The 25,904-nt window shown below is 41.7% G+C and overlaps 1 protein-coding gene across 2 annotated transcripts in view; it reads left to right on the forward strand.

Moving 5' to 3' along the window:
• The first annotated feature begins 386 nt into the window (after nt 1-386).
• LOC148021705 (synaptotagmin-2-like) overlaps nt 387-25,904 on the forward strand; it is a 47,303-nt gene continuing 21,785 nt past the window's right edge. For both annotated transcript variants that reach the window (XR_015694380.1, XM_087697210.1), the window contains exons 1-2: nt 387-529; nt 2,068-3,097. Coding sequence is in view for 1 of the 2 variants with exons in the window: in XM_087697210.1 (XP_087553336.1) it covers nt 2,118-3,097 (980 nt within the window). In the remaining variant the exon portion in view is untranslated. The remainder of the gene's footprint in view (nt 530-2,067; nt 3,098-25,904) is intronic.

Raw genomic sequence — 25,904 nt, forward strand, 5'->3', positions numbered from 1 at the left:
GTACTCTCTGGACTTGGTGGATGGGGGACGGGACATGCGCAAGGTAAGAGTGAGGTCACATGCAGACCTACTAAACCTTTTACATGTCAAATAAATAGAGTTTGCAACGTGTGACAAGCTTTTTTTCTTTCTTACTTACTAAATATATAACCACCTTTACGTTTGAATGCAAAAATAGATTAAGCGTGTGGCAGCACTCTAAGCTGGATTATGTCGACTTGTGAGGTCAATTAACCTGCACGTGTCGTAACTTAGTCTCGTGAGTCTTTACCCCCAATTTGGTCTCCGGAGTCCGTAAGGCCTGTGCCACGTGGCATTTTCACGGGGGCCAATTGGGCCCTTGGGCTGAAGTGTTGGCAGCTGGATAAGCAACGTGGTCCGCCACGTGGCAAGTCCTTCGATTGTCTCGAGTTCCCTGATACCGTGCGGACAATCGGCTCTCGAGACGTACTGCGATTTTCCTCCTGCCGCGATTCTGTCTGTGCTTGCTTGCCATTCTGCCCGCCTTCGTCCTCGAAAACCAGCCAAGGTGAGTCCGCCATAGCCTCCCGTTTTTCTGCTCCTTCCAGCGCGCGCTCTCTCTCTTAGGATTGGTTGTTGCGTTGTCGATAAGATAGTTATAATCTGTACGTTTAACTGTTGATTTGATCGTTTTGTACGAAGAATCCCTAGTCGCAATCTGGCAGCTTCGACGATGAGAAGTGCGACTGCTCGTCAAGGCTGTTTGTTAGAGCGGTTGTATTTCCACAGGTTCTGGAGCCGCAGGTCGATGTGCGACGGAGCCTTGTGTGATTCAGCCGTAGTCGTTTAGACTTGAACCAATCCAAACTTCAGATGGCTGAAAAACGTATAGGCACTAGACTAAGATTCGCTTGCAGCACAATGTATGAGCCTTGAAAGTGTGAAATCGCAGTAAGGAATGGGAAGGAAAGACCATGACGTTTATTTCAACCCCTTTAAGCGATAGAGAATTGTTGGGAGCCTTGAGCCAAAAGCACATTCTCTTAAGTCAGAAAGTAAATGTTCTACCAAAACGCTCCCCGCATCTGCACATTGGCAGGGAAACAGGTACACTGGCCAGTAATGTCCACTTAACTTTGACGGCTACGAAATTACTTGAGCTGTCCATATGAGGAAAAGACCATTTTGAGGACGGCGGTGAAGATCTAGACAGGTGAGAATGACGGTCAGAAGTTTCTATATACACGGTTGGTGCAGCCATAAAGCAAATTACATGCAGAACGACCAGACTCTTCTCAGTTATAACTGCTATATCATTTTGACCATCTCAGGCTCATTGAGGCTGAGGATTATCACACATTCACTACGACTCTGTGAATGCATTACTATTTATAATTCTAGCACTAAGCCGAGTCATTTTCTAACTTGTTAATGTGGCTGGGGTGCTAGGAAATGTCTGGATCTGATCACCAGACGTGTTTCACTATCTTTGATAGCTGGATAGTTGGTATTATGAAGTTGCCAGTCTGAGGATGGCATGTGGGGAGAGAATGATAGTCAGGAGCTTTTATATATACCAGTTTGCAGTCATAAAGCAGCATTTGACGTATTATGATCTTCTTTGTTAAAATAACAGTAAGCAGGAATGTCATGCATAATGGTCAGCTTCTTTGTTAGGTAACAATGCATTATAATCACCTTATCAGGTGCATTAAGGCCAAAAATACGCCACGTGTTTAGTTTAATGACGTTGAGGTAGGGCTGTTAAGGATTTCAACACCGAGCTGAGTGAATCATGGTCGAATTGTCAATGTTCTCTATAGAAAGCTCTGAACGTTTGTTGATGTATTTGTGTGAGGGAAAGCTTGTGGAACTTAAACCCCTGCTTGAAGTGTCACATTCTCTCTCAAGTAAGGGTTGCTGTTGACTTGCAACCCAGGTTAGATTTTGTTAGGCTATTAGTCATGCAAACTTGTAACTTTCCTTTATGATATCTCACACGTGCATGGTTCTAATAGTAGAAGCAGATGAAGGTTGCATTTGTTTGAAGTAATGTTTAATCTGCCTGCACAGTTTCTAACTTGCATCGGACTTGTACAAGTGCAGGCATGGTGCTGTACCATCTAACAAGGGCTTTTCAATTGATCTTATTGTAAATGGTTTGGTCACTGGTTTCATCCTCAGCAACTGCTAAGGTCTTTGAAGGGTCTAGTTTGGCGGTTGTGGAAGGACTTAGTACTGCAGATTTGGAAAGAGCTTCTTCAAAACAGACAGAGGGGAGAAAGAGAATCCGGGTTGTGTTGTGGGGTTACCTGTCAAGAAGTCAGTGCTTTACTTCTGGTGCATCAGTGCTATCATGCCCTCTGTTAGAGGGTAGAAACAGACCAGTTCGCAGACATAGATTTTGTGTTGTCGCAGAAAACAAGGCTGCACCTGTTTTTAGTTTTGATTTATTTGATCTTACTGGGAAGTCACTAAATACATTCATTACACCTGGTAAAGGTTCCTACACACCAAACAGAGATTTATCTACAGCAAGTGACACAGATGTTGTAAATGAGTGTTTGCAATCTTCTAAGGTGAAGCTCCATTTCAAGGCAACTGCATGTGCATTAGATGCTTCCAAACATCAAATATCAGCCCCTAGTCTGAAGCAGCACGTGTGGAAAACGTTTGGTAATGGGTCTAAAAGCCTGGATGCCACACCTCTAGCTCCATTGCCACCTTTTACAGGCAGTCTCATCACACTTCTTGGATTTGTACTCATTCTTGGAGTGGTATTGGATAGATGGATAGGACGCGCATCGAGAGGGCTTCAGTTGACAAACATCAACGATGCACAGGGACAGACATCTGGCCAGCCAAAAGCTCCTACAGGAATATCGGTCTTTTTAGAAAGAGACTTGAAGAAGAAAGAGTCAGTAGAATGGGTAAACATGGTTCTTGGGAAACTCTGGAAGATCTACAGGCTGGGGCTAGAGAGCTGGTTGGTTGGCTTGCTTCAGCCTCTTATTGATAACCTGCAGAAGCCAGGGTATGTTGAAAGAGTTCAGATCAAGCAGTTCTACCTTGGGGATGAGCCTATCTCAGTAAGAAGTGTGGAAAGAAGAGCCTCTCGCCGTGTTAATGATCTCCAGTAAGTTCACTTGTATTTTAAGAGTATACATGCAGGTTGCTTGTTTACAGGAGAATGGCTATCTTTGCTTTGAGTGGATGTTCTAATTTTTCCTTAATGCTTGAAACTGGAGACTCAGTATCTTGCTGTCTGTCAGTTCAACTAATGCCACTTTGCAAAGACAGGCTTTACAGTAGCAGATTTGTGTACACTTGACACTTATTTTCATATGTTGTACAAACTTTGATGCCTTTGCATCCTCATGTTTTAAGACCTCCTTGGCAAGCTTTTTTTTTTTTTGTGTTTGGAGAAAGAGAGAGAAAATTGCCATCATCTGTAGCTTCTCTGAGTGACTAATGATGGATGTTTGAATAAGTCCAAGGAGAGAGACCCACGTAAACTTGGTTCACAACAACGGACAGTGTGTGTGCATGTTTTGTTTTCAGTACTCTATGAGTGTGGGAGAACAACAAGTCAAGGTGAATATCAATTTGAATGAAAATAGCTGCTTTGCTGTTTTCAAGATGGTTTTAGAACAACTTCGTATGTTTACTTTTTTCTCCTGTTGCAATTTATACTCTCCTTGCAGAATGGTGTAACAGCTTTGGAGTTTGCAGTAAAGCTTTGTTGCTGTCTTTGATTGTTGAACATACGTTTATTCATGTGGTTTAAAGCATGCTATCTTACAAGTTTTAGTGGTATAGCCAGGACAGATCCTTTGCTCCATGGCATGCATCTCAGTTTGTGATCATTGCACGTAAGCAATGCCTTTATCATATTCCTTATTAATGTACATTTGAATGACAATACTCTTATGTCCCAGCTTTTCCACAGATTGTGGTGATCATCAATTTGAATGGAAATATTGACTTCCTTTTCTACAATTGCAGCTTGTATCCTACTTTCTACACAGAGCGGAAAAGTGTATGTGCTATTTTAATTTCCAATAAAGTTGCTGTCTTCAATTTTCGTAACTTACTATTGCACATGTTGATTCCAAGGGCCAAGGCAGCTTTTGCTACGACTATTTAACAGCAAAGTTGAGAGAGATCCTTTACTCCATGCCAAGCATATTAGGTCCTGATGGTACATGTTTGTAGTGTATTATCCTAAAATTTCCCATGTATTTTCTGTGGCCACCTTGAAAACATACATCTTTGTAAATTTAGCCCATAGTTTTGGTGTCTACAAGCCTACTACCTTATGTAAATGTTACAACTCAGTTGAAACATAGAAGTTGCAAGGTTCAAATTGTGAGTATAAATGACTTGATTCAACTTTGGGTGGTACCATACTCCTTTTGGTTGGTACCATATGGATCTTGATTAGATCAAGGCATGTTTGGTTGATATCATGACTGCCTTATGTAAATGTTACAACCCAGTTGAAACATAGCAGTTGCAAGGTACAAATTATGAGTATAAATGACTTGATTCAACTTCGGGTGGTACCTTACTCCTTTTGGTTGGTACGATATGGATCTTGATTAGATCAAGGTTGTTTGGTTGATATCATGCTTCTAGTAACATGTTTGGACATTTGTCAATCCGGATGCCATCAATCAAGATGACATGTTTGAGATATAGAAGCATTGTGTGAAATAATTTACACATGGATAGCTTCATAAGTAAGCACACTGGCCTTGAGAGATGTAAGACAATACGCTCTTGATTTGTGTGTTCCTCCAACAACTTATTATATACAAGTATGTCATTGAGGAAAGCAGCTATTCACTTCTTGAGGTATGGATGAATTGATAATTCATCTTATGTTGGAAAGTCTTGGGAGCATTTGTCAATCTAATGGTAGGACCAAAAATTGATAGTATCCATGTCGCGCATGAAACATAGTTTTAGGGACATCCTCATGAGCTATTTGTATGTGATGGTATTCATGCTTAAGATTGATCTTGGTGAAGTAGCACGTATCACATAGTTGATCAATAAGTTTATCCATCCAGGGAATAGATACTTATTCTTGATGGTCACTTTATTGAGACCTCTGTAATCAACACAGAATTGTATTCACTTTCGTAGGTATCCTCCATTTCTAGGTTTATGATTCTCATAAGACACTCTTGTAATTGCAGAGGTATCTAGTCGTCCTTCATCGAGCTAAACCTATAAGATTGCCTAGAGACATATGGCTCTAGCCAATGGGGCAATTTCTCTATCTTGCGATCTAATATCACGCGAGAAGGTGAAATTCCATCAAGTAATTTGGATGACATCAACAAATTTATGTACTAATGAATCTAGATATTTATTAACATTAGAATTATCATCAACATTATTCTTAAAAGAAAGAGAATTGCATTGGAATGCTAATGAGTGAACTTTTCAATAAAGCATGTATAAGTAATAACATGTGGATCAAAAAAATTTGCTGAATTCCAAGGCTGATATCATATCTACATTAGATTCAAAGATTGCGGAGGGTGGACAGCACCATCACGAAGAAATGGCTATCAAATTCAAAAGAGATTACATTATATTTATAATCTACAAAGAGTGAAGAACATCTATTAAAAAACTACGAGATGTCAAGGATTACATCCATGTGGTCAAGGCTTATGAATTAAAAGCCTTGGGCCCCTTGGCATTGTTGAATCGAAAGATTGAGATGCAGCACCGAATGTTCTTCATGATTTACACTTGGACCCTCCACATAATGGATATGGCATGCTTGGAAAAGAGATTACATTATATTTATAATCTACAAAGAGCGAGGAACATCTATTAAAGAACTATGAGATGCCAAGGATTACATCGATGTGGTCAAGGCTTATCAATTGAAAGTCTTGGGCCCCTTGATACCATTGAATTGAAAGATTGAGTTGTAGCAATAAACGACCCCCACGAATTACACTTGGGCCCTATGCATAATGGGACATGATATGCTTGGTCAGCAGTTGCCATGTGGAGTCAAAGTTTTTGTACCCAAAATAGTGACCCTTGGGTCAATCTTCAATGTGAGTTGTCTTGTATTTACTCTCCTCCTCCTGTGAATTTGGATTCAAGTGATATGAAGCTATTGTGGTGTAGGCTTTCTTTGACTTTGAGTTGGTAGTGGCTTGATGGAAACCACTCATTGATAGGCACATACTTGTAGACATCTCCATATTGAGCTAAGTTACCATTAGCTTTCATTAAACAACCCCAAAACTCATGTTAATTAATGAAATTTAACCATTTTTTAAATTGGGAGTGGTTCGAGAGAGTTTCAATGTTCCAAATATGAATCTTAATTTGGGAGACCCAAAACTTTCTTTAAATAGACAGCTTGCCCTCTCATTCAGCCTAATCTCATTTTTGTAGGTTTTAGGTGTTAGAACTTCATTGTCCACACCCCGTTCAAAGAGGACATCTTAAGCAAAGCTGTCCACACTTTCTTCACCTATCGGCACTTGGGTACAGCCTCTACCTCGTAGATTATGCCACTTCCTGTTGTTTTACTGTGGTGTTTTATTGCTTCATCTATCACAAATCTAGTATCTATTGCTGAGTTTGTTGTTGCGAAACATTTTCGGAGGTTGCCTTGCTACATTTTGGAATTTGTCGGAGTATGAAATACTCTCTAGCTCATTACCTTTGTCTTGGTCTTCAAGACATGAGAATTTGGGGTACAATATTCATTCATTGCTATGTTTTGGGATCCGTCGGAGTATGAAATACTCTCTAGCTCATTACCTTTGTCTTGGTCCTCAAGATGAGAGTTTAAGGTATAATATTCATTTACTACTAGTGTATTTGCTACACGATCATTGTATTATACAGATTTACTCACTGCTAGTGTATTTGCTACATAATCATTGTATTATACAATATCATTCATTTCAGACTTTTCATTGTGTTTATTGTCTTTGAGTTATCCAACCCTAACTATGTTCTATTTAGTTGGTGCTTTGTCATAGGATTGTATTTGTGTTTTTGTGTCAAGATATTTCTTTACGTGGTATTAGAGCTAGGATCTCTCTAAAGAAACCTAGGCCTTTGATTTAAAAGCCCTTTGTAAGTAGGAACAGTAGGATGGCGAGATGACTTTGAGCATGACAATATACCGGGCCTTAGCTTGCTTCTCCAATATCCGACATGGCTAGAGAGACATCGAACTAACATGAAGTCCAAAGACCATACAAGATTTCTAGAGTTGAGTATGCCCTCATACTCATGTTTTGGGCTCAACAACAAATTAAAGGTAAATCAAAGTTTCCCCCTTTAGATTTTGTGTACTGATCTAATGATTTTGCAGCAAGGATAGAAGCTTCATAAAGGATTGGCCATCTTGATGTGGAAACCAGCATGGGGTACAAGCCCTTCATTTCTTTACCACTTTCATCTCCATCTTTACCTCTTTCATCTATGCCTTTTACATCCTTACCTTCATTTTACTTTCTCTTTTCAGTAAGATGGAAGTGATTCTCCTGAAAAAGGGACTTTGCAATCACGATATTGATACATAGTTTGGAAAAGATAGACTTTTATTCATGAACTATAAGCGCTAGGAAAAACGTGAGAATGACAATACTTTGAACTTAACCAACTCGATCACTTATCACCATGAAAACTAGCGAGAGAGAGAGAGAGAGAGAGAGAGAGAGAGAGAGAGAGAGAGAGAGAGGAGTCGACATCATGTTGAGAGAAGAACCGGCCCCTTTACCTTTACATGAATTTATTGTAACAAACACATGGGCACCAAGTGCTTAAACCATATACAAAAAAGTTGATTTGTTGCAATTTTGAAAATTAGGGTTTTGAAACCCTAATTTGTGCAAACTTTGAGTTGCAAGCTAATTTTCTTCTTTAGTACTTGGATTAGATCAAGCTAGGTAGAAAATGCTTTTTAGATGAGAGATAGATAAGAGCATGCAAAGCAGTTGATTGAAATTTAAGCATGAGAGCTTATTCCAGGTGAAGAGAGAGACCTTCAATATATAGCTGTAGGGCTTGGATGCTCAAAAGTGAAAAGTAGAGGTTACAAGTGATAAGTGTAGGGATACTGAGCTCTTCGAAATGACACATACCCTTTTTTAGATGTGACATGTCACTTTTCTAGAGAAAAAAGCTTCCAAATCTTCTACTCTAAAAATCTCTCGAATGGTTAAGAATTTGAGATAACCGTTAAAACAAAAGTGTTTCTTGCAAAATTTCGGAGCTTCTGGGATGAACAAAATTTCCATTTGAGCAACTTTCAAACATAGTAATCTCCAATATTCTAGGAGTCGCTAAATTTAGCTTTTGGAAAGCTTTATTATATAGGTTTACTAGTTCATGTTTTTTCAATCATGAGCATCCGGTTTCACTTTTTAAAACCACTCTATATGGACTTCTAGTCAATGTGACTATCTGAGTGTAAAAGTTAGTTATCTAAGCTTTCTAGTCAAACTGACCGCTTGACTATACTGTTAATTTTTCTAGGGCATCTTGTTAATGACGTCTCAAGTATAATTACAAGGCGTTCTAGACATTGATCACCCTTAAATAGAAATATGAATATTTAATCATATTTTAATACACTTAAATAATACAAATCGCCTTTCAAAGTACATGAGCATTAAATTAATTGGGAATTGTTGAATAATATATATTCGCAACAATTGATATATAAAAGATTCGATACATCTCTCTCTCTTGAAATTTGTCTTATTCTCAAGACATTGGTTAAAGTATTTGTGATCTTATAGCTTTTTCATAAGCTACAAGTATTTCTAGATAGTCTTTAAAATACTCTTTTAATATCCATTTGGAATCTAAATGAGAGTAATTTTTAAATTTCAAAAAAAATGTTCTTAAAATGTTTCTTCCTTATTTCTTAATCATATGAAAGACTATTTACTTTGGCTAAAGTATCTCCCTCCTTTTATTTATATTCTCTGTGACAAGTTCCAATGGTGGAGGCTTTTCATAAGGTTTCCAAAGATGGATATAAAAAGCATTGTGTAACCTGTAACAAAAATCATTAATCTTTTCAGTGACTTGAAATGGTCCATAATTTCTTGCTGCGAGCTTAGTAACTTGAGATGAAGGCTTGTTAGAGCTTCTTAGAGATCTTTGGATAGCTCGTCTAACTTGGGTAAAAGTTGTATCCATATTATGGATAAACTCATTGGTATGAAATATCTCCTTCTTTGTTTGAGAATAGGTAGTAAGAGTAGTTTTCCAGATATGATCTCAAATTGTGCTTTACTTGTCGAAGTATGAATTGTGTTGTTAAAGGAATATTCTACCAAAGGTAAATACTTTTTCCATTGTCGATTGGCTTCATGGCAATAGCACTTTAGCATATCCAATATTGTGAGATTAGCTATTTCACTTTGACCATCTACACGAGGATGATAAGAAGAAGAAAAAGCAAGCTTTGTATTCAAATTTTGAAAAAGAGCTCACTAAAAGAGACAAGTGGTTCATGAATCTCTATTACCCACGATGGATTTTGGTAACCGATGATACTTAAAGATTAGTTGAATAAATATTCTAGCCATATGTTGAGACTTGATAGTCTTTTTTACTAGAATAAAAAGACTATTTGCTAATGTGTTAATAATAGTCAATATGCCATCATTGTGGTTTGTTAATTTTGGCAAGCCAAAAATAAAATCCATATCAATGCTATCTCTAGGTTGGCTTGGAATTGGTAATGGTTGCAAAAGTTGTGTAGGCTTTTAGCGATCAAACTTAAATCTTTTGACACATAAGACATTCTTTGATAAATTGTTCAATGTCTCATTGAAGAATTGGCCAAAAGAAATATATTTCAAGTGCCTTGATTGTGGCCAAAATACCATGATGAGCAATCTAAGGAGCCGTATGACATTCTTTCATTACTTTAGGCTTGAAATCTTTAGTAACACATAACTTACTCTCGATCAAAAGAAATCCATCTTTGATAACATAGGAGTTTATCCTTTTACCAAGTTGTAAACTCTCCTAGATGATTTTGAAATCTTCATCAGAAGTATACATGTCTCTTATACTAGTGAACTGTGTATGATATATCATGGATATTACATGAATCCGAGGTCTTTTTGACAGGATATCAGCTACCTTATTTTACTTTTCAGGAATATGCACTATTTGAAAGTTAAATTGAGCTAAATAATTAGCCCATTGATTATGCTTTAGAGAAATCTTTGGTTGGTGAAAATGTCTCAAACTGTCATGGTCCATCTTGATGAAAAATTCTCCACCTAAAAGATAGTGTCTTCAATCTTTTAGAGCTTGAATGATAGGCATTAACTCCGTTTTATAGGTAGTAGCACTTTTTTTTTTGCATTTTGCAACCTTCTACTTGCATAAGCAATTGCATGTCCTTCTTGATTTAAGACTGTACCGATGCAGTCTCGTGAAGCATCACATTGCACAAAGAATGGTTTTGACAAATTAGGTATAATTAAAACAGATCCTTTGCAAATATAAAACTTTAGAGCTTCAAAAGCTTCCTTCTTTAGTTTGGTCCATCAGAATGCCACTGCTTTTTTGGTTAAATCATGCAATGGTCCAACAACCACTGTAAACCATTTAATGAATCTCTTGTAATAAGAGCATAATGCAAAGAAACTTCGAACTTCATAGACACTAGTCAATTCTTGCCATTCTATTATAGTCTTGTTGACTGTTGAATCTCGTCTTTGGATACAATGTAGCCCAAGTAGTGAATCTCTTCCAGAAAAATCTCCTCTTTTTGTGATTCATATAAAGTTTGTGTTTGCAGAGTTCTTGAAATACTATTTTCAAGTGTTGCTTATGGTCTTTTTTATATTCTAAATGAACCAAAATATCATCAAAGAAAGTACTTGTAAACTTCCGATGTGTTCAAAAGATTCTTTCCATCATTCTATTAAAGGTTGCAAGATCATTGGTGAGATTAAAAGGTAGCAAAAGAAACTCATGCAAACCAAAAGTTGTCATGAATGCTATTTTATGAATATCTTGAGGAGCAATCATTATTTGATGATTGCCATTCTTTAAGTCAATCCGGCTGAATACATTGGATCCATCTAATCTACCCAAGATATCATCAATTCTTGGAATAGAAAACCTATTCCGAATTGTAATTTTGTTGAGGGCCTTGTAATACACATGTACCAAGCTCTGGCTTTCTTCTATAGTAAGAGGACTGAAGAGCAAAACGGTGAGGAATTGGGTCTTATTAGACCCTTCTTCAAGAGCTCATTCACTTGCTTCATAATCTCCTCTTGTTGTATTGGACTCACACAATAGGGTGACCTATTTGGAGGTGAGCTCGTAGGAATGAGAATAATGAGATGATCTTCTAGCCTCTCTGGTGGTAACTCGTCTTGTGATGTAAAGTGTCCCAAGCCATACGAAGCTTTCTTTTCTCTAACGGAGTTTCATCCTATTGCAAGGATTCCTTAGGTACAATATTTTCTTGAGGTGTTTTTTGGGGTTGGTTTTCCTTCTTTGCCTTATTAGGACATTGACAAGCCATGTGTTCTTTTTCTCCACAAGAGAAACTTCGTCCTTCTCTTGTATATTCTGCTTTGTTGATATGCTAGCTTCTTTTTGGATGGCAAATGTGGTCTATCTCCATACTTATGTTTTGGTTCTTGTTTATTTGACTTCTTTTGGTCAAACATCTTGGTCTTTTTTCCTTTGTGGTTCTTCTTTTGAGGCTTTACCAAGCATCCTATAGCATATGTAGTTCTTCAACTTTTGAGGCTGTATCTTGGGTTGCTTCCAAAGTATTAGGCTTTGTTATCTTGATAGCTCGCCATACCATTGGATGTAATCCATATTGTAATATTATCTCCATGGCTTTGCTTTACCTTATCCCATTCTTGTTGCACATCGGCTTCAAAGGATGAAGGCAAAAAGTTCTTGTTGAACATCGCCTTAAACTCTTTCCAAGATTAGGTTCTTTTTTTCTCTTGAACAACTTTGAGCCACCAATTTAAAGCAGCATTCTTCAGATGCATTTTGACCATCCTAATTTTTAATTTTTTTGTATAATCTTCACCACAAAAAATAGCATTAAATTGTCTAGTAAAAGACACAACTTTCTGAAAATATCTCTTACCATAGAAAATGTTAAACTTAATGCTCTTCTCTCTAGGCTTGAAGTCTCTTTTAGCATGGTTTTCCTTTGTTAACAGCATCTTTGGAGATTTAGCTACCATGGAAATGGCCGGTTTTTTGACTTTCTCCTTGTGCTTCTCCACGAAGAGATTCTTGGGACAAGAGGAAGAAGCTTGTGTATGATGAGACTATGAAGTCGCCTCTTGGGTGGATCCTCGAATGATAGGTGATGTGTTACCTTTCATAGACTTAATTACATCAATAACATTGATACCTTTTATGCTGAGATAGGCCTTTATAGCCATAATACCATTTGTCTTAAGAGCCTTCTCAGTAAGAAAATCTTCAAAAACCTTTACTTTAGTCCATGCTTTAGCCCTTCTCTTCATCAAAGCTTGAATTTCTAGATCGGTTACCAACTCCTTGTATCTTTGTATTTTCTCATAATGAGAGAAGCATACAGATATAGAGTGTCGAGAGCCTTCGAGTTGTTCACCAAAATTCTCCTATTCGCCTCGACATAATGAGAAAGATGGGCCCAAAGATTGTCACTCAAAAAAGTTCTTGCAAAGAAGAAGTCCTTGCTTTGATACGAATGTAAGCGTTGGAAAGAACGTAAGAATAACAATACTTTGAACTTAACTAAGTCGAATACTTATCACTGTGAAAATTGAGAGAGAGAGAGAGAGAGAGAGAGAGAGAGAGAGAGAGAGAGAGAGAGAGAGGAGTCGACACCACGTTGAGAGGGGAACCAACCCCTCCACTTTAGAGGAATTTATTGTAACAAAACCATGGGCACCAAGTCCTTGAACCATATAGAAAAGAGTTGATTTGCTGCAATTCTGAAAATTAGGGTTTTGAAACCCTAATTCGTGCAAACTTTGAGTAGCGATCTAATTTTCTTCTTTAGTGCTGGGATTAGATCAAGCTAAGTAGAAAGTGTTTATTAGATGAGAGAGAGGAGCATGCAAAGCACGTGACTGAAATTTCAACATGAGAGCTTATTCCAAATGAAGAGAGAGACCTCCAATATATAGGTGTGGGGCTTGGGTGCTCAAAAGTGGAAAGTAGAGGCTACAAGTAACAAGTGTATATTAAAAATGACTAGTGTAGGGACACTAAGCTCTTCAAAATGACACATATTCTCTTTTAGATATCATATATTACTTTTCTAGAGATAGAAGCTTCCAAACCTTCTACTCTAAAAATCTCCCAAATGGTTAAGAATTTGAGATACCTGCTGAAGATAAAATTGTTTATTAAAAAATTCTGGAGCTTTTGGGGTGATTAAAAAAAAACCATTTGAGCAACTTTCAAAAATAGTAACCTCCAAAATTATAGAAGTTGCTAAATTTAGCTTCTAGACAGCTTTATTATATAGGTTTACCGGTTCATGCTTCTTTAGTCATGAGCATCTGGTTTCACTTTTTGAAACCACTCATTATATGGGTTTCTAGTCAATGTGACTATTTGAGTATAAAGGTCTTAGTCATTTGAAAAAGGACACTGCATACATGTATCTCTTAGATTTCTTGGAGCCATGTCTGCACCTTGAAAAGCATGGGTGGTGGGGGCGAGTTTGGATGTATAAACCCATATGGTGGTCCGTTGGTTACTCTTTAGAGCAATGTGTATTGATTGCCATCCTTGGGTTTTTATAGTCCGTTTTTTTTTTTTGAAAGACTGAGGTGTTATACATGGTAACATCAACATATAGGCATCATGGTGGCACATTCTTAATTTGGATACTCACTTTTCCATACCCTCTTCCATTTTGGTAAATCATTTGGTCTCTTCTTGGAGTCTTATTATTCAAAAGGCTTGGAGGCATCCTGTAGAGGATTATTTGGAGACAAATTCCTTTTAGTTGGAATTGTTGGTGGTGTTGCGGCTGCTCTCTTGGGACGGGAAATGGGGAGGATAGGCCCAATCATATGGCATGTTTGGGTTTGTCTTTTGTTGTGGATGCCACTTTGATGAGTCGTCCGGGCTTGATGTCTTTTTGTATGGCGAGGAGACTTTTTCGGATTTCTCATGGATATACCGCGACTTATGGGACCGGATTGAAAGGTTGGTGCAGCCTATGCAGCCTTTTCTTGCACTTGACTTGGATTGCCCTTGGAAAGATTGGGATCTTGCTAGACGTCTTTGTTTTCAAAAGGCTTTAGCTAATTGGGTGTATCATCTCTTGGTGAAGGACAAGCATTGGTTGGTTACTCAAGCCAATGCGATTTGAGGCATGCATAAATCCAAGGCTTGGTTGAAAGTGACAATGATGTAAGGATGGTTGAACAAGTCTCTGTTCAAATGCAAGGTCTTTCTTTGGAGAGTGATCATTGGTGGTGTTCTCCTTGCTTCGGCCCTTTTTAAGTGCCGAATCTCAAACGGCAACTACTTTTTTTATACAATCAGCATGGAATCTTTGCATTATAGATTTATTTCGTGCCCTTTGGTTAGGAAAATTTGGACTCTTATGACAAATATTTCGCAATCGGTTGTTGGTCTATCGCTACACCTCTTTTGATTGGATTTTTGGTAGAGCCAAATATCTTGCCCTGATGCAGCCACATATGAAGGTCATGCTCTATTTTTTTAGAATTTGGGGCTATTGGTATAATTGGATCATCGGGAATGCTTTTGTCTTTGATTCTACTGTGGGCGTCCAGGGACACATCGCCAAACTCAAGGGTCTTCTACAGTGGCAATTAGATCTTGTGCAACATGCTAATCTTCTCCCTAGGGAGGATTTAGCTCCTTCGCATATGGCAATCTCTGTTGCTTCTTTGTCGTGACTTTTATACTCTAGTTATTCGATCTTCTATGAAGAGGGTCATGTAATCTTGTACTTTTTAAAGAATTAATACAATTACCTATTATAAAAGAAAAAAGAGAAGAGAGGGTCATTCTAGCCTTGTGCAAGTTGAGAGAGACAGAGAGAAGGCTGCCATAGCTGCTACAACAGTAGATAAACCATTTCTAGCCAGCACGAGGCCCTCCAAGAATAGGTGACATGCCGTGAAGAGACTAGGGGCTGTTTCAGCAAAAGAACATCATATTGGGTGTGTTCCATTAATGGAGACAACTTTCTTGAGTGTCTAGACAAGGCAACAACTAATTTCTTCCATTTTCTCCATAGAAATAGGGAACAATCGTTTCGGCTTGTAGGAATGGCCTAATGCGTTCCAAATCCTTCTCCGAGGTGAAACGGCCATGGGACGTTCCCTGTCGTTCCCAAGGCCATTCCCTGTTGTTCACTGTTTGGAACGGCCGTTCCAGGCCTACTGACCAAAAATTGATGCTTTTTCTAGTTTTTCCTTCTTGTTTGTGTCACACTCCTACCACATATTCACCCATCTACATTGCCTAATGTGCACATACTAATCTCTCTCTCTTTTTTTCGTAAAAGGTAATTGTATTAATTACGGAAAAAAGGTACAAGATTACATGATTACATGATTACAAGAGACACGAGGGCCCTAGGCCAACGTGTGGGAAATCCCCGTACTAATGCACTAAAAAGGTTACACCAATCATGGCAACGACCCAGAGGCAATTGCCATATGCCAGGGATGCAAATCCTCCCGAGGGAGCAAGTCGGAGTGCCGGATGAGATCTAGCTGCCAATGCAAGAGCCCTTTAAGCCTGGCAATATGTCTCGGTACATTAGAGGCCAAATCAAAGAGAAAAGCATTGCGCGTGGTCCAAATGTGCCAGCATCCCCAGTATCTGAAAAAGTGAAATAAGATCTTCATATGTAAGTGTGGCGGTGTGGGGTACTTTGGGCGCACAAAAACCCAATCGAAAGGAGTTAGTGAGGACCCCACCACTGCGCGCCAGATTTGCGACAAGAGTGACCAGATATTCTTGGCGAGCGGGCAAGAAAGAAAGCGATGTCGCGCTGATTCCGCAGTAGTGGTACAGAAGAAACAATTGCCATTCGAGATTCGACGCTTGGAAAGGGCCGAGGCAAGAGGAAGACCACCAATCATTACCCGCCAAAGAAAGGCCTTGCATTTGAAAGGTGCCTTATTCAGCCAGCCCTCCATCAGCGTTGCCTGCCACCATGACAGCGATTCCGCAATCCCCAAACAGTATTAGCTTTCACACCCAGCCATTGGTGATCTTGAATGAGAAGATGATACACCTGATTAGTAGAGGCCTTTTCTAGACTCAACCGGCCTGCAAGGTCCCAGTCCTGCCAAGGACGATCCACAGCCCAGGGCAGGAAAGGGTTGCCTACCCTAAAGCTCCGACAAAAGCTTTCCCCATAAACCACGGTATCCGCGTGGGATCCTAAAAAGTCTCCTAGCAGTCCGAAACGATGCGAGGACTTGCGAGTGGCAAGGGTAGCATCCGCAATCGAAGTCACACCTAAACGGGCCATGCGGTTAAATCTCGGTCTGAGCTGATGTTTGTCTTCCCATGAAAGTAATCTCGATACTGCCAACAATTCTAGCTGAAAGGAGTTAGTCTACAAGCGGTCCCCTACTGGATGCCAACGGGCCTTTTGGAGCATCACTTTCCAAGAGCCGACCAAGTGCAGTAACAAAGAGGAAGAGGGACTGGAAAATCGAGAGTCAGCATTAAGGATATGCCACCAGGAGGCCCGAAGCCGTGTGTTACCATGGCGTAGCCCGCTGTCCTCAAGAAAATAACGGGCTATGATGGTCCACGGGTGATGATCCACACACATGGCACGAAAAAGAGACCAACGAAGAGCCAGCATATGAGTTTCTGCATCCAAAATAGCTCCACCACCCATGCGTTTAGGGGTACATGTATGTGACCATGAAATCCATGAAATGCTTGCCTGCAGTGAATCCTTCTTCCATAGCATGAAACGAATGGGATGAGTGAGAGCCTTCAAAGTAGTAGGCGTCCACGGCAGCAATGGCAGGAAATACGTTAGCATTGGTAGCATAATTGTCTGAGCCACTTTGAGACGGACATGGAATGGCCACGCTTGCGACTTCCAATACATAAACTTCGCCGCCAGTTTTTGTGAAATCCACTCCAGTAGGTCCTTTGGCCGTACATCCATCCCCAATGGGTATCCAAGATGCTTGACAATGGAGCCACGGGAAACCATGTGGCCTTGCCAGCCTAATGACTGTAAATCAGGCTCCGTGCAACTGAGAATGGCTGACTTAAAGGCATTGATGCGAAGACCAGAGGCCTGACCAAAGAGCGTCCAAACATCTAATGCCTTTCGAATGTTATCCCTGTCCGCCCGCAAAATCATAAAGGTGTCATCAGCCAAAGATTGGCTAATGAAGTGCTGCCCCAAAGGAAGAGACAATCCTGCCGGCTGAGCAGAAGCCGCCATTGAGGATAACATTGAAAGGACCGGGTGAGTCGCTAGGGCAAAGAAGAGAGGACTCAAAGGGCAACCCTGTCTGACCGAGCGTGCAAGGACAAATGGCTCTGTAACCCCACCATTGAGCATAACTCTTGAAGAAGCCGCATCACTAATGGTGTAGATCAATCGGGACATGCGGATACCAAAGCCCATAGCAGACATGAGATCTGCAATGAAAGACCAGTCCACATAGTCAAACGTCTTTTCCAAGTCCAATTGAATCAATACCACTTCTTGACTGGAGTGCCGCGCATAGTCAATAGCCATTTGCACATTTAAGATATTATGCAGAATGTTGGGGCCCTTAATGAAACCATATTGGAGAGGATGCACAATAGCTGGAAGGTGCTTGTAAAGCCGATTCGCCAGCACTTTGAAGAAGATTTTATACATCGAGCCCATCAAAGAAATTGGTCTCCAGTGTTGCAGCTTTGACGGCGAAGGGACCTTTGGAATCAGTTTGATAAGGCCTTCTTTCCATGAGGAAGGCATGACCCTTGTTTCCCAAACCTGCTGAAACATGACCGCCAATGGCTTCACCAACTGCGTGGCCGAGTTCTCAAAGAATTCATTAGTGAGACCATCCCAACCAGGACTTTTATCCTTAGGCAAGTGCAACAAAACATCCATAACCTCCTCCTCGCAAATATCCGCCTCCAAAGTGGCTTGCATATCAAGTGGAACCTGCTGGCGGACCAGATGATAGAAGACCGAGCGGGCATGCGTAACCTTGCTAGAAGGCGAGGGAGAAGAACCAAGAAGTTCCATAAAATAATTTCTGCACATATTGACAACGGTTTGCGGATCAGTGACCATGCGACCTTCCGAATCCTGGAGTCTAGTCATATCTTCGCGAGCCGGAGAAGCATGCAAGGCATGAAAGAACTTATGAGATTGGCAGGCACTATCTTGCAATGTGTCGGTCAAGTTATGCAGCTTGGCCTGCTGATAAGATTTTAACTGAAACACTTGAATAAGATGGGCCAAACGCCTCTCCAGTGACAGCAGAAAATCATCATCTAGGGAATCCACGAGCAAGGAACAGACCAAAGCCAGTAAGTCCTCTGCTGCATGTCGACGTCGGCGACAAAGAGAGGCATGATGAATCCCATACTGCCGAGCAACCCGTTGCACATTAGAGAGCAGCCGTGCAAATGAAGCCAAGCCCTCCGAGGCGAAGTCCAATAAGAACCTCTCAATCAATTGCTGCATATAGCCCTGAAAAATTGGATGCTTCAAATAAGAGGAGTTGAAACGTAAAGGAAGCCTATCCAGCAACTGCATAAAAGGTGCAATAGATTGTGTCCGCATCTCAAGCTGGAGGGGGAAATGGTCCGACAACGCATATTGCTGCAAGACCTTCATTTCCAGCATCTCGGGAAGAAAATCATCCCCCTGCATGATATACATTCGGTCCAACCGTGACCAAGTAGTTGCATTTTGTGCGGAATGAAAAGTAAACCCTGAAAAAGAAGGGTGAAGCCACGACCAAAGATCTTGCTTAAGTACGTGCAAAGCAAAGGAATTCCACACCCGGCTTTCTGGCGTATCCATTACCGAATGCCCTGAAGTGGACTGAGAAGAGTCAACACACATATTGAAATCTCCCATCAAAAACCCCCTTCGGCCAAGTGACATGGAGCCCTGCAAAGTCGACCAAAGATCTCGTCGGTATGCGGGATCATTCGGAGCATAGAGGCCCAACAACCATAAAATCTCTCCTTCAAATAAGACTTCGATTACCAGAAAGCGGCCCTGCACATCATTTTTAACAAGAACAGGCTGGTATTTCTCATGGACAATCATCAGCACGCCCGAATAGTGCGTAGCATGTGTCCCTGGATAAAACAGACGGAATCCATGACAATCCACAACTTTTCCTGCTTCACCGTGACTTTTGTGCTCAACTGCACAGAATACATCCCACTGGTTCTCATGCAAGACAGTCCACATGGCATGTTGCTTATGGCGAGAGCAAATGCCTCGCACATTCCATGTGGCTATCTTCATATATCTTCAAAAAAAGGAAGTCTGGAACGAGGCGCCTGTTGCCTCGATTTCACCTTTTCCGCGAGAGCATCTAGGACACCCTCATCCAGAAAATCAGCCAATACTGCAAACGAATTCTGGCGACCTGCTTTAGAGGTAGAAGGAAAATCCACTGCCTTGGGAGTGGGGCGGGGATAACGCCGATCCTAGGGTGTAATCACATTACCTTTTGTATCAAACGCCAGCTTAGCAGGTAGGCCCTTGGGGCCGTCTGTATAGACTTTCCTTGTAGACTGATTACGGAGGGCAGACGGGGCCATAGTACGCGCAGCCTGCTGTGAAGAGAACATTTCTTTCCTATGCATATACGTGCGCACGGAATCCGTGCGCACGGAATCCTGTGAAGCATTAGGCCCAGGATCCGCCAGGCGTGCATCCAACTTTTTACCTTTTTTTTGATGTGCCTCAATCCAATCAGTGCTACGGGAATCCAAACCCAGGACCTGTTGTTTGCCTTTATCCACGACATTAGGTGGCTGAAGGGCCTCCTGTGTCGGGGCATCAAGCACCATGTCATCCTTAGGCAGCACAACCTACGCATCCTCGGAAGACGGTTGCCTTTCAGGGCATTCGGCCATAAAATGCCCCAATTTACCACATGAAAAGCAGTGTCCTGCAAAGTTGCCCCATTTCAAGCGAAAATGCAAAGGATGCATGCCAGAACAATTGAGGCGAAGCCACGCAGGCCTTTTCCTGGCCGTGTCCCATAACATGCATAAACGGTTTCGATTCATAGCCCTGAGGCTTGGGGGAACCAGCACTGTTCCCACAACTGCCATCGCATCCTTCAACAATGGCCAATAGACCGCCGGACAATTTTCCACTTCTACCCACACCGGGCATTCTCGTTGAAGCAGACGCTAGAAGTCGGCCATAGGGCGCCATGGTACAACATGGACCAAGCGGCGATCAAAGAATAATGGCAACTTGGACAGGAGCTCAGCTCGATATGTTTCCGATTTCAACAGCACCTTATAAAAGCCGCGAGGCCCAAGGAAGATCTCCTCAACACACTCCCCTTGCAATAAATGGTGCATCCACTGGCGAATATGTGAAAGCACTGGGATCCTACCAGTGAAGAAAAGTATAACTGCACGGTCATAAAACACCGAGAAGGACCGCAAGACTGATTTCGGGTCCACCGTGGCTTCCAGCACATCATCAGTTCCCGCGTCAGAAAAAGTTTCATTATTATGCTGGACATAATCGCCAAGCAGAGTATTGGCAAAGTCCAGCAAATGCTCCCAGTCAATCTCCTGCGAATCCACAGGATCAGAGGCAACCTGTGCATAGGAACGTTCCTGAGGACCCATTGGCTTGTCAGAAGTATGCTTGGAGCGTTTGCCCGCAGGCGGCAGTTCAGAACCCGGAGGCATCTCCTCCATGCACGGCACCATATCCTCCGGCTCCTCTGTATCGGAATCAGGGCCAAGGGCTGCCACCGTCCGGTCTAGAAAATCCATATCCAGGCCAGCCATACTGCTGTCTTCTCTCTCTCGGTGTCTGTGGAAAGGCAAGGCTGCACTGTCTCCGTGTGCAGGTCGCAGAACCCAGAGGCGCAGGTTCAGGCACGAACAGAGGATGCTGCCTCTCGCTGAGGGGAAGAAAAGATCAGTGCGCCCTGCAAGACACTACCACAAACGATGTGTTACCTGGGGCGACCACCACGGTGGCTGACTGGCGAGGGCAGCGTCTGACAGGCGAGGGCGGCGTCTGACAGGCGAGGGCGGACAGGTCTGGCAGGCGAGGGCGTCTGTCAGGCGATGGCGTCTGACAGGCGTCAGGGCAGGCAGTCGTCAGAGGCGGGCGACAAGACAGGCGACGGGCGTGTCTGACGGCAAACAGGACCGACGCGCAGGCCTGATGGCGAGCAGGTCAGATGGCGGATAGGACGGACGGGCACCGTCGACGAGCAGGACCCGCTGGTTCTCTCTCTCTCTTGGTCAGCGCGATGACAGGCAGAACACGACGGCGCACTGGCGGGCACGGGCATCGAAGGCGAGTTCTGCGCCTCCACAGGGAGACGCTCGCGTGCAGGAGGACGCGCGCAGGCAGGACGCGACGAAACAGGCGAGTTAGGGCTTCGGCGGACGGCGCAGGGACAGCACGCTAATGACCGCCATCACTCCTCTCTCTCTCTCTCTCTTCTCTCTCCCATCTCTCCTCTCTCTCTCTCTGTCTCTCTCTCTCGCTCAATTTTCTGAGTCACCTTACTAATCTCTCTCTCTCTCTCTCTCTCTCTCTCTCTCTCGGGTTGAAGGTCGAAAGTGTCAAGACAAGCCACAAGCCAATCACGAGTCGATGCAAAGTTCAAATTTGATGCATTATCAACTCTTGTAAATCACAATCAAATTTCAGCCCTATTCTCAATTCCAAGGTAATCATCCGTTTATATTTTCTAATTTCAAGGGAATTGGGATAATTGGGGCAATTTGGAGCTATGGGGATAATTGAGTCAATTTTGGGACATTTGGGTCAATTTGGAGTATTGAGGGGTATTGGGGCAATTAGAGGGACATTCAGGGCATTTAGGAATGTGTGGCATTTTCTGGGCATTGAGAGAAATTTGGGGCATTTAAGGCAATTTAGGCAATTTGTAACATTGGGGGGCTATTGAAGCAAGTCTGGGCAATTTGGGTCATGCAAGACATATTTGGGGCACTTAAGACATGTTCCATTCCCCTTGTTCCCGTTTCCTGACCTTGGACATTCCCCCATTCCAAGGGGTCTTGTTTCCATTCCAGTTTCCCATTCCAAGTAACTATGATTTTCTCGAGATGGAAGTCGTGAAATTTCTCTCTCACACACATTCTCTCTCATCCTACAGCCATTTCTCAAATGCCCTTAGCATTTTCCAGCAATTTGAGTCATTAGAGGTGGAGATATTGGAAAATCTTTGTGAAATGTAGAAAGTGGTAGATATTTCCAAATTTGAAATCTTGGAATTGAGGGAAGAATTGAGCACATTTAAGGAAAAAGGAATAAACATACAAGAAGAACTACAAACTTGGGGAGTGGAAAACGAGGACTTTGTTGTGCTAAGAAATGCACTTAGCCACTTAAACAACCCCAAAACATGCTTATTTTATGCTTATTTTAGCCAAAACCCTAAAATGAGAAGCGGATTGAGAGAGTTAAGTGGGAGAGGATCTAGAATCCTAATTTTCTATAAATAGACAGCTAGCCCTCCACTCTTGTTCAATCTCGTTTTTGCACATTTCAGGTGTTTCAGCTTTCTGCCCGAACCCCGTTTGCAGAGGACATCTTAGCCGAAGCTGTCCATTGTTGTCTCCATCAGTTGATGCCTGATTTCTAGCCCTCTTCATGCAGTTTGCTGATTGTAGTCAGGCGACTGCTGTTCCTGTGCAAACCTACTGCCGTACAGCCTACCATGTCATCACAGTCCTGCTGCCTGCGTTTTTAGTCTTTCTCTCACCTACTGCCTGCGTTTTTAGTCTCTCTCTTTGTCTTGTAGGCTGTCCTATCTGCGTTTTTAGTCTTTCTCTCACCTGTTGCCTGCATTTTTAGTATTTCTCTCTCCTCAGTGTTGTCTGCATCAGATCCAGCTTCTCACTGCTGCATTTGCTGGTGTTTGATATCCGGAGGTTGCCTTGCTGCGATTCGGGATCTGTTCAGAGTACGACACACTCTCCAGCTCATTATCCCTGACCTGATCCTTGAGATACAGTTCGAGGTTCAATATTCATTCACTGTATAGTGTGTTTGCTGTTTGAGCATTGCATTATTCAGTAGTTATATCACTTCATTTATTCACTGTGTTCATTGTCTCTGAGTTACCATAACCCTAACTGTGTTCTTTTATGAGTCTATTCTTTGTCATACGGTTTCTGTTTATGTTTTTGTATCAGGGCATTTCTTTACAGACTCTTAAGTCCAAGGTTTTAATCCTTCACTTTGGAGACAGAGAAAAAAAAGGCCTTTCTCTCTAAGAAGAGAGCTCTCAAAGGTGAGAAGATTTATTTGGATGAGAATCTTGCCCTAGAATAGATAGCACATTGCAGAGAATACATGTCTAAAATATTGGAAGTCCACAAAGAGGGAAAATGGGTTATTTACAGGGATGGATGAGTTATCATTACTGAGAGAAGGATTTACGACCATGTAAGGCCTATGAGACACTTAGGATGGCAGTATGGAATTGTAATGGAGATCTATGCTTGGACATTGGTTACTTTGAAGATAGCTTCCAAAACATAGACATAACCATGTACAGAGAAATACACCAATGTAAAGGTAGCTAATTGCTAGACGTGTAGGATACATATCGAAAAGTGCATTTTATCCAAGAGCTAGAAAATCGGGGAGCACTAGGGGTTTTGGAGGTGTAGCCATGCTATACCAGGAAGACCTCAAAGGAATGGTGCAGGTAATGAAGAGAGATGATGCACGATACTTGTGGATTAGGATATATGAAAACCATGGGATATATTCATTACAAAATGATACTTTTCTCCTGCAAACTCAACCTATATTGCACGAGATGGATCTCCCTTTGATGTACTCTACGAGGATATTATGAGATATGTAGGTATTGGGGACATATTATTAGCAGAGATTTCAATGCGCGCACTGGAGATAGCCAGAGTGACTTTTATATGCATGATAATGCCATGTTTAAAGAGATCGACATAGATGAAATAGGCCTATGCATGAGAGCCTAGGATAAAGAAGTGAGTACTTATGGGACACATCTATTGGCTTTGGGACACATCTTTAATGGTCTACCACAGTGGCCAAGATTTGATACTTTTGACATGTTGGAATCATAAAGGAGGGGCAAGTAGTGTGAATTACTTGATAGGCGTACCGGCATTGATACCAAACATAAAAAAATTTAAGATATCTAAGAGACCGATTGACATAGTAGTAGATCATGCTATTTTGACTATTGTGCTCTCTTGTGGATGCGAAACATGGAACACCACGTCTCTCTAAACATCCAAAATACCACTTTGTGGAAGATACCTAGCACATCTATAGTTGCTCTCGAGTCTCTGTAGAATACTTTATATACATTGGACTTGAGCAAACTGCTTGAGAAATGTACAAGGGACTTAGTAGAAGACCTACATAGATCAACCATGTATGCATTTTTATACACCCTATCCCAATGTAGACGTCCACTCTTTATTGCTCTCCAAAAAAGCTGGTATGATGATGAGTACAAAGTTACTCAAGCTAGCTTACAAAGAGAAGTGGACCTAGGCACTCAGACACATCATCAAGCAAGGACATTCTTCAAACACCTTGTGTAGAAGAAGCGAGACTCCTTGGCGAAAATAAAAGCAAAGATATATTAGTCAATTTTGGGAAGGGATAGCAAGAGTCCATGGAAGATGTTTCATAAAAGATAGCCCCCCATACAAATTACATTTACTAGATACTTGGCTCGACTATGGAAGACAGTTGTATGATTTGCCAAGACAACCGCTTATTCAGCCCCTTGAGGCCTTAAGGCCAACACAATGTGTGAAGAAAACTGCTAGGGTTTGCACTGAGGACACACAGAGTATACGACCACGACAGAAACACAAAGAGACAGATACAGACACAAAGGGCAAAACTCAAACCCTAAACGCAAAACTCAAAACTCAAACCCTAATGCAAAACTCAAAACTCAAAACTCAAACACAGAAACTCAAACACAAACAGAAGAAGGGAGAGAGAGAACACAACTCTGAAGTGGATGAATGTTGTAAATGAATGTAAGAGTGTACAATGTGCTCAAGGGTAGAGCAATGTCAGAGTGTGACATCCATCGGAGACGGATTCCAAGTCTGTGACCACTAGTCGGAGTGTAAGAGTGCTGAATAGTGAATGGCAACAGGCTGGTCACCAAAACGCAGCAGTTTGGAGGCTAGAAACTGGTAAACGTAGTAGTGTACTGCCGATTGGAGGCTAGAGATTGTGCACAGTTTGCTGTAAACAATAGGTTGAAATAGTGTCTGATGTGGCTGGTGATGACTGGATGATTAGATCGCAGCAGATGATGATGTCGCTAGCAGCTGACGTCGGCATGGATAAAGGCGCCGGTAGCAGCAGCAAACACGGATGGAGTGGTAGTAGTCTTGAGGGTTGGACAACCACGTGAGAGGAGGTTGATGGCTGAAATCTGCACGTGAAGTGAGAAACCTGCACAGACGGAATGAGGGTTGAATGGGGACAGCTTGTCTATTTATAGATGTGGAAGGGCACCCCAAATATTAGGGTTTCCACTAAACTCTCTCAAACCACTCCTCGTTTTAGGGTTTCCACTGAACTCTCTCAAACCGCTCCCCGTTTTAGGGTTTTCACTCTAAAAGAGCATTTTTAATGTGTTTTGGGATTGTTTAAGAGGCTAATCAGCAAGTAATGCATATTTTAG

The sequence above is a fragment of the Lygodium microphyllum genome, chromosome 17 (genome assembly GCF_053477565.2).
Source record: "Lygodium microphyllum isolate KBCC chromosome 17, Lygodium_microphyllum_v1.1.10, whole genome shotgun sequence".
Lineage (NCBI taxonomy): Eukaryota > Viridiplantae > Streptophyta > Polypodiopsida > Schizaeales > Lygodiaceae > Lygodium > Lygodium microphyllum.